We start from the raw sequence: 8,908 nt of genomic DNA on the forward strand, positions 1-8,908 counted from the left end.
TATATTTTTCATCTGAAAGAACATTAAGTTTAAATAAGATTGGTAAGAAATTAAAATATTAATACATTGATAATTAAATGGGACTTGGATTAGGTTCAAGAGTGAACACTAGTGTAGCTTGCGAACTGAATGAACTAATCCTGGTCATACACGTGCGTAGATTAATGGTCAGGATTTGATGTTGAAATACACTAGTGTATTTTACGACTTGATGATGAGATCCAGGCCATACACGTGTGTAGATCAATGGCCAGGATTTGTTCACTCAGTTCGCAAATACACTGGTGTTCACTCTAGAACCCCACCCAATGAGATTTAAGTTAACAAAAAACTAGTGATCTATAATGAGTGGTTGAAGTCTAGAGCTAGACAATTTAAGCCATGTTCTAGTTGGTATCACATGACCCAAACACTGACACATATAATTAACCATGTTAGAAGACTTGAATCCTAACATAGTCACGACCTGCATACCAGGGTAGTTTAAATTTAGGGACTGGAGGTGATACGTGATGGAGCATCCATCACTTGTTGTTCACAATAGCACACCGCCGTCACTATCTCCCATAACGCGTGAAACATTCAACGCGTGGAAAGAATCACGCGTGGAAAATGGAAAAGGACCGTTTAGAATGTGACTGTTTGGGGAAAATATGAACGTTGGGCCTTTATTTTTTATTTTTTTGAAGGTTTTTTATATAAAATCCACAAACCATTCCCTCCACTCACTTCAAAAAATTCTCCATTTCATTTCAAAAATTCTCCAACTCAATCTAAATAATTTTACAACACACTTGAAAACGGTAGAAAGACAAAATGATTTAAAAATCTTGTGTGAGCCGCGTGCCCATCTCGACGAACCGTTTAAGTCGGTCGTAATTCAACAAAAGCGCGAGATTTGTGAAAGGTGGGGTTGGGAGATGCCACCCGTTTAATTTAAGTTTTTTTTTCCAATGTTTAGTTGTTTTTTATTTTGCTATGTAATTTATGTTTTAATTTTAATGAAATTCATAATTTAGTGTTTTAATGTTAATTTCTAATTTAAAAAATAATAAAAAAAAGTTGTGAGTGATGGAATTCCATCATAGTGATGACCACCGCCACTAAAAAAAGCTTGTGAGTGATAGAATAATGATTGATGACATGGCGGAACTTGATTGGATGTTGTGAGTGATGAGTGAGTGATGACCACCCCCACTCCCCTTATACTCATTGTATTTTTATAATGTATTAAAACTTTTATTCCAAATGGGTTGATCTGTTTACAATCAAAAACCCATTTAGATGCAACTCTAAGAGGCTGTTTGGCAACTTCTGAATGATTAAATGCTGAACCAGTAAGAGGTTCAACCATTAAGAGCCAGTATAATGTTTAACCGTTCGAAGACAAATGTCTAAGCAATTCAGATTAGAGGTCTTAACCATTCAGACTTTGTATAATACTTAACCATTCAGAGGCAAAGAGAACCATAATCTTTCCTAGGAACAGCTTCTACGACGATAGATAGGGACATTTGCTCGCGAAACAAACAGTCTGAACCATTAAGTGCTGAACCAGTAAGAGGTCTGAACCATTAAGAACCCTATTAAGAGGTAAACAACTCCTAACTCGTTTATTTGATCATTATACATGAAATGAATACAACTACATATGTTAATATTCATTTTCTTTTGAGATGATATCCATTTATTGGCATGTTTTTCATCATTGATTGCCATCATGACCAAACAGCAACCAACTTTCATAAATGTGTCTTGGTCACTTCATAATTTTTAACCACCAAAATGATCACTAATAAAGATGAAAAGAAAGGAAAAAAATGAGAATGGCATTATGATAATTAAAAAGAGAGAGAGAGAGAGAGAGAGAGAGAGATGGTAAAGCTTAGCAATCAGATTACTCTTTGTGAAGTGAATGAACAATTTTACTAAAAAAATACAAATTGTAACAAAATACAAATAAATAAAAATTGAATAATATCTTTTGTTTCAATTTGCCCATTTTCTGTTATTTGGGTATAAAGATGGACACGCAAAATAAAAAAAAAAAAAAAAAAAAAAAACAGAACAGTCAGGAAATAAGATGATTAAAATCAAGGTAATTTACAAGGAGCTGTATGGTCTTTCGGCTTGTGTTTCCCGAACACTTCAGCAATACTTCTGCAACGACATTGATTCCCAGGCCGAGTTACATCACCATATACTGCCATTTCAATAACATCGAGCTCCTTATCTGTAATTCGAATAATGTCACTAATGGAATAACATAATACAGCCACAGCTAAAAAAAATTTCATTAATCGTCATCTTAATTGAGCTCCACCTGAAACATTAATCTGTAATTTTTATGTTGTCTTTATCCGGTTTAAAATATTACTTTAATCAACATATGTTTGTAGTTGTTGACACTTGACATTATTATATGCAAGTTCCTTCTACTGAGATCAGCATCAATTATTGACAGACAGGATATAAGACAAGGTGATTTTTTTGTGTGGGTTGGTGGGGGAATAATGAACAAGTTAAAGTTGGATATTAAGAGTGGTAAAATGGGCAAGAGTGGATAAATGGTCAAATTGGGTAAATTTGTATGGGTCAAGGTAAAGGTTGGGTTGACCCGCAAACATTATGTGTTCATCGTTTTTTTCAACTATTTAATAACTAATGTGTTAAAATAATCTTACAGTAATAATCTTAACTCCTTTCAAGAAACGATTAAGAAGGTTTTGTGCATAGACTTGTTTGACCAATTTCACCCATTTCTTTTTTCAGTTAACTTTAACCTAGTCGACCCATCAGAAGATAACAAAAGGCAAATCAACCCATTTGGATTTTGGACTACACAAAGATGTGGAGATTGATGGATGTAAATAACAAGTAAAGATTGGGGTGGATAAAGTAGTGATAAGCTTCAAGTATCTTTATCTAAACAAAAAGTATAACTGAAGTAGAAAGGATGTTCTATGTTATGCTACCCAAAGCCATGATGTTATAGAATAATATCAACTATTGAAGTGGATGTGTAACCACAAACTAAGTAAATGTTGTTGGATACTGGTGAAACCTGCAATGGCTGACATGTGTCATCCTACAGTACTAGGGCTGTTCATGAGCCGAGCCGAGCCGAGCTAGGGCAAGCTCGGGCTCGGCTCGATTATAAACCGAGCTGGCTCGGCTCGGCTCGGATTTGAAAACCAAGCTAAAAAACTAAGCTCGGGCTCGGCTTGGTTTTAAACCGAGCTGGCTCGGCTCGGCTCGGCTTGGTTTGGCTCGATTTTAAAAATAAAAATTAATACATAGCTCTCAAAATTCAGTATTCTAAAATACTTCAAAAGAACATATTCAAAATAAGTTCAACCTAATACATTACAAGCCAAAATCATGTTCAACAACGCAAAATAAGTTTTATATTTCAAGTAAATACAATATCTGTTCATTAGCACAACAATCAACCTTTAGATATGTCATAGATGTCAAACTACAAGCCTAAATACATGTAAATAATAATCACTTTTTTGTAATATATTATATGTATATAAAAATAAAATATATTATAAGTAAAATAATTCGAACTAAGCCGAGCCGAGCCGGCTTGGCTCACTTTCAAACCGAGCCATATCGAGCGAGCTTTTTCCGAGCTAAATCCGAGCGAGCTCCGAGCCGCGAGCTTTTTGGACAGCCCTATGCTGTACTAATCATCATTTTTGCATATATATAATAACATTATCTGTTCTGCTATTACTTTTATACCATACATAGGATGGTGTATTCTTTTTTTTATTTTCAAGGTTAAACAGCACATTCCAGAGAGGAAAAAACACTTTCGAGTGTTAAACATGAAACTTGCTGCTTTGTGGGTTCATATTGAAGTTTGAGTGGTTCGGCTTTGTGAAGAATATCAACATATGCTTTTAGGCATAACCAGATTTTTTCTCTATATAACTGAACATGTACAGTTCCTGGATCTTGCTTACTATTGTCATCGCTTTCTTTTACAGCTCTCATAGACTGATTAACAGAAGGCAAACTTAAATGTGACTGACTCCAATGCAATGGTGGAGATTGACATTCCTAACATATACCTAGCCGCTAGAAGTGTATAGGAAACAATATATTGAGTTTCCACCAACTTCATTTTTACTATTTTATCAACCGTGTGTTCATGTTCTTCTAGAAACTTATTAAAAATTGACTTTAGCACCCATTTATCGTAACAATCGGGGGTCAAATAGAAGAAACCTTTGTGTTTCAAGCATTTGCTTCCATCTTGTACTGTTAAAATTCAGTCACCTGGTCCAAAACTTGTTTAGTTTTTGACTTTTGAAGCCATTCTTAGCATAAATCAAATACAAACAAATATTCAAGATAATTTTTCTAAACATGTCGTCAAACTTGGTTTTCTTATAAGCATTTCACATGTGTTTAAATGTTGATGAGATTTAAAAATTCAGGGTTTTGTCATTGAATGCAAAATAACACAAGTATTGGAACATTGCAGATAAAGTATGTTGTGGTTTTAGATCTCTGCAACAAGATATGTTATAACATGAAGACTAGTATATCATTATCCTAATCCTCTTCTTGTGGAATCCCCACAATATCATTCCTTCCTTTTTCTAGTACTCCTCTCACAATCATCCTCGACATCACTACTGTTCGGCGTAGGCTTTAGGGTAGCCGGCCCTAATCAGGGTTAGCCGGCCCTAGTTATTAGGCCCACTTAGTTAACTTGTTGACCAAGTAGGAAACCCTAATCTTGTTCTATAAATACCTATGATGTAATTGTAGTTTGTGTCATTCTGTAAACAGTTGTGAGCATCTAATAAAAGTGAAACCCTAGTTGCAACCCGTGGACATAGGTCACCTTGACCGAACCACATAAATTCTCGTGTTCTTTATTTTCTGCTAGTGTGTGTGTGTGTGTGTGTGTGTTTGTTCCGCTTCCGCTCGAGCCTACTCTGATCTGATACCCCTAACAACTACAAAGATCAGATCTATAAGTAAAACTTCAATCAAACGCATCTATATTCTTTGCTGTCATTTCCAACATTAAAAAATGAGGAATTCCTTCATCAAGACACGAATAACATTTGTTTTTTCAACATTATCTCTAAAAGACCCGCAACACAATGAGACGATTTTACATATCTTACAACATTTTAAATCTTGGAAACAATTTCAAATTGCTCTTCTAACCCACAACAAGATAATTATGTTTTAAATGGAAATGCTTGAAATCTAAAGACATCATGAGGTTCCTTAAGCTTGTTCAATATGGCCCTTGAAGGCATTATCCACTATTGTAAAACCCCGCTTAATACCCCAATTTTGTTGGCAAGCATAAACTAACCTCCTAATCGTCTCACCGCCATTCGACAAACTTACGAAATTTCTTCCTGACACCCAATGACTTGTGAAAGACAAATAAATAAGTTTTCATACACGACCAATAGTCGATGGTAAAAGACATAGTTTGATCTTTTAAACAATCCATGAGCTCTTTTTAGTAGCCAAACAATCTCTAGCACTGATCCACTTAGACGGATCATGGAAGTTTGAACATGAGATCCAAATCTCGTGAATATTTATTAAATCCTTCATTGTAAAAGACTCGAAAGGGTAAGTTGTCTTGCTATCTTTGTAGATGGAAGCAAAGAAACCGGTAACGATGTTGAGATTAGGAATAAGGAGGGTGATATAATTATTTATATTGATAGTGAATATGTTACTAACAGACGAATGAGTGACGAGCAACACTTCAAAAAGGGTAGTTGTACTTGTAGTTAGAGATAGAATCTCAATCCCATGTCCAAACTTCCATCTGAGTAAACACTTGCCTAATAAATATAAGAGGCAAAAAAGCTCAATGACCGTTTAGAAGATCAAACTGTCTCATACTTCCTACATTTGGCCGTCTATACAAAATTGTAATAACGTGTTTTAAGGCTCACTAGGTTAATAATAAAAATTAGGTATCGAAAAAGAAGATTTTCATTTTATACAACAAATCATAGGGGTGTGAGTGTGACCATATGAAATGAAGGTTGGTTATGCTTGATTAAAAACATAGTGTACTTAATGGGTAGTTGAAATCTAACTACAGGGAGTTGGAACATTAGGGACGACCTCACCCTATCTTAGATTGCAAGTATTTGCATTTAAGATGTGCTCATATAGTCAATCTTGTTGTGATTGTTGGTTTAGACAAGAAATTCACAGCCATTTTCAAGGTATGTGAGATGGATGCATGAAATCCAATTGAATTCCTCATTTTCAATATTGGAAAAGACGAATAAGCATGTAGATGTGTTTGATATGTAATTTTATGGATTCTACTATAACTTTTACTATTTGAATGCGTTATTTACTTATTTATTATTTTCCTTTTTTGCTCGGATACTAATATGTTAACTTTTTCTTCCGTTAATCAATTAGTAGAAATTATTGGGTTAATGCAAATATCTCATGAGAAAGCATCTTATTTCCAAACTTGTCGGCGGAAACAACTACCATATGTCTCGTTTGTCTTGTACTTGTAGATTGGTAAGTTTCGGATTATTTTGCTTAAGTTTTTGGGTATGTCAGTCTTCACATTATTACAACTTCATTCTGCTTTAAACATCTTCTTCTTTGTATATATAGTCTAGTCTCCGCTTTGTATTTGTGTTGTTCATACAGAAACTTTATATGTTTTTCCATGAGAAGAAATGATGTGTTTTATGGATCCTAATGATCGGAACCAGACCCTCTCTAGTTAAGATTGTTAGTTGGAGCAGGTTTGAATAATCCGTGTTTTAAGTTGTGGTTTTTACTTTTTAGGCTTTCTGACTTTATTCCATCTAAGGGTTTTTATGGTTTCCTTAAGCAGATTTCTACTTTGGTTTGTCCCAAACAAAGGTTTCTGCTTTCTACAAGATGCAAACGGACATGTAAAATTTATAAAACCAACATTGTTTTCTGATTTCTACCTTTCTGATAAGTTTATGCTTTCTGCATCAATGAAAATGTTTTATATTTTCTCGTTTCACCTTTTCCAGATATGGAAAGTTAGGATCGGCGTCTGTAGACACTAGACATCGAACATACCCTATTTAAAACCGTAAAGTGAAGACCAATCCAAGACAGAATATTTTGGTTTGGTTTTAGTTTTATGCCAAAAGTCTAAAACTGGGCCAAACTAACACGTGCTCAAACAAAGAAACTGCTCTATTCATAACAGCATTCTTCTAAATTTAAGAAAAGATTTGTAATGGGGCAAAATGCCTAGATAAGGTGATTCTGTGTGGGATAATATCTACAAGTCTATAATCAAACTAATGAAGACCAAAAGTATCTTGTAATTCATGCATTGCACATATACAACACAAGCTATAAATTAAGTTCTAGCATGGTTTCATTATTCCTTGGTTAACCATAGTACATGTACATAGCTGCATATTCCAAAAACGAAAAAAAAAAAAGAGAAAAGAAAATCAATATTGTAAAGGTTGAAACAGCTTATGCATCAAAACCGGCCGGCATGCTTCAGTTTGGACAGTTTTTCAATGGTATATTAACAGCCATATTCATTACCATGATTGTGTACTACCTTGCCATTAAGCTTCAAAGACTTACGCTTTTGAGACAATGAAAAACCTAGTAAGTATCGCCCACAGTTCAGATTCACCACTCACCACTGCTTACAAAGCAATATTGAGTTCTTACTTCTTAGGTTAGTAGTTAATAGTGGTGTAAACAAGCCAAGCCGCTCGTGAGTTAATCAATATCGGCTCGCTAAATGAACCTAAAAATAAGCTTGTTTAATTAAACAAGTCCGAGCTTCAATTATCAAACTCGAGCTGGCTCGCAAGCCTATATATAAATTATAACTAAAATATATAAATAATAAATGTATACAAATTAATAAACGAGCCGGGGGTCTCACTGGAAGCAGCCTCTCTATTCCTACGGGGTAGAGGTAAGGTTGTCTACATCTTATCCTCCTCAGACCCTACCTTAGCTTTGCTACCGGTGGGATATGATGATGATGAACTAGGGTTCATAAACAACAGCTTGTTTAAAATTTAAAATAATCATTAACCAACAACAGCAAGCAAACAAAGGCATAACATCATAAATATGAACCAATTGAAAACCCTAATTAAACCTAAGTGAATAACAGAAGCAGAACACATACCAGTAAAATTAATATCACAGGAGTAACCACGCAACTGAGTCTTATCAAGCTGATCCTTATCCGACTTGAACCTATTAACCCTAGTTTGAAGAATCTGACAATTCTCAACTACCGATTCACCACCTACAAATTCAACACACATTACAGTTACATTTCCACTACATTCAGAAATTACAAAACCCAAACACTTAACAACAAATAAGAGAAGCTTACAGAGTTGAATAAACCTTTGGAGAATGGAACAATGTGATCGTATTCGAAGCACAGGCATCCCTGACAGTTGCAGAAGCGTTTGCAGACGATGTTGCCGGCGGCGTCTTTACGCCACCGATCGGGATGCCGTCCCGGGACGGTGTCGGCTTTCGCCCAGCACAGTTTCTTGGTCATGTGGTCGAAGAACCGTGGCCGCTCCTCCTTCCCGCTGTAACGTGGCGGCGACGGGGGAGCTGGAGGACTGGAACTCATAATTGTTTTTTTCTGATTGGTGAAATGGATTTGGGGGAGGTGTTGTTAAAGATACCCAAAAGTCTAAGAGCATTCACATTCAAGGCATCATATTTTCAGTGTGGTGTTTTTAAAATATAAAAAATATAAAAAGTGGTTGTGAGTGGAGGAGAGAGAAAATGTTACTGTTCATCTGTATATTTGGGGGGACACTGTTCACTCACTATAATTTTTTAATATATATTGAAAGTGGTTGTGAGTGAAGGAGAGAGAAAAATGTAATGATAA

At 35.2% G+C, this 8,908-nt stretch overlaps 1 protein-coding gene across 2 annotated transcripts; it reads right to left on the minus strand.

Moving 5' to 3' along the window:
• Positions 1–1,943: 1,943 nt before the first annotated feature.
• LOC110911791 lies at positions 1,944–8,673 on the minus strand. Of its 2 annotated transcripts, none has more exons than XM_022156444.2 (3): positions 8,404–8,671; positions 8,177–8,299; positions 1,944–2,233 (listed from the first exon to the last, which is right to left on the minus strand). In XM_022156444.2, exons 1-3 carry the CDS (start codon positions 8,639–8,641, stop codon positions 2,094–2,096), a joined length of 501 nt encoding a protein of 166 aa, XP_022012136.1. In that variant the 5' UTR covers positions 8,642–8,671; the 3' UTR covers positions 1,944–2,093. The 2 variants fall into 2 exon arrangements, with proteins under 2 accessions (XP_022012136.1, XP_022012137.1); XM_022156445.2 differs by lacking the exon at positions 1,944–2,233 and adding an exon at positions 3,669–4,649 and having other exon boundaries at positions 8,404–8,673.
• Between the last annotated feature and the right edge of the window lie 235 nt (positions 8,674–8,908).

This window comes from Helianthus annuus, chromosome 8 (genome assembly GCF_002127325.2).
Source record: "Helianthus annuus cultivar XRQ/B chromosome 8, HanXRQr2.0-SUNRISE, whole genome shotgun sequence".
In the NCBI taxonomy this organism is placed as follows: Eukaryota; Viridiplantae; Streptophyta; class Magnoliopsida; order Asterales; family Asteraceae; genus Helianthus; species Helianthus annuus.

Excerpts from the sequence above, each read along its gene's own strand:
- LOC110911791 (XM_022156444.2), bottom strand. The coding sequence starts at position 8,641 with ATGAGTTCCAGTCCTCCAGCTCCCCCGTCGCCGCCACGTTACAGCGGG. Across the intron at positions 8,300-8,403 it reads CATTGTTCCATTCTCCAAAG|GTGGTGAATCGGTAGTTGAG; the intron begins GTTTATTCAACT and ends TTGAATTTGTAG. Across the intron at positions 2,234-8,176 it reads CTGTGATATTAATTTTACTG|ATAAGGAGCTCGATGTTATT; the intron begins GTATGTGTTCTG and ends TTCGAATTACAG.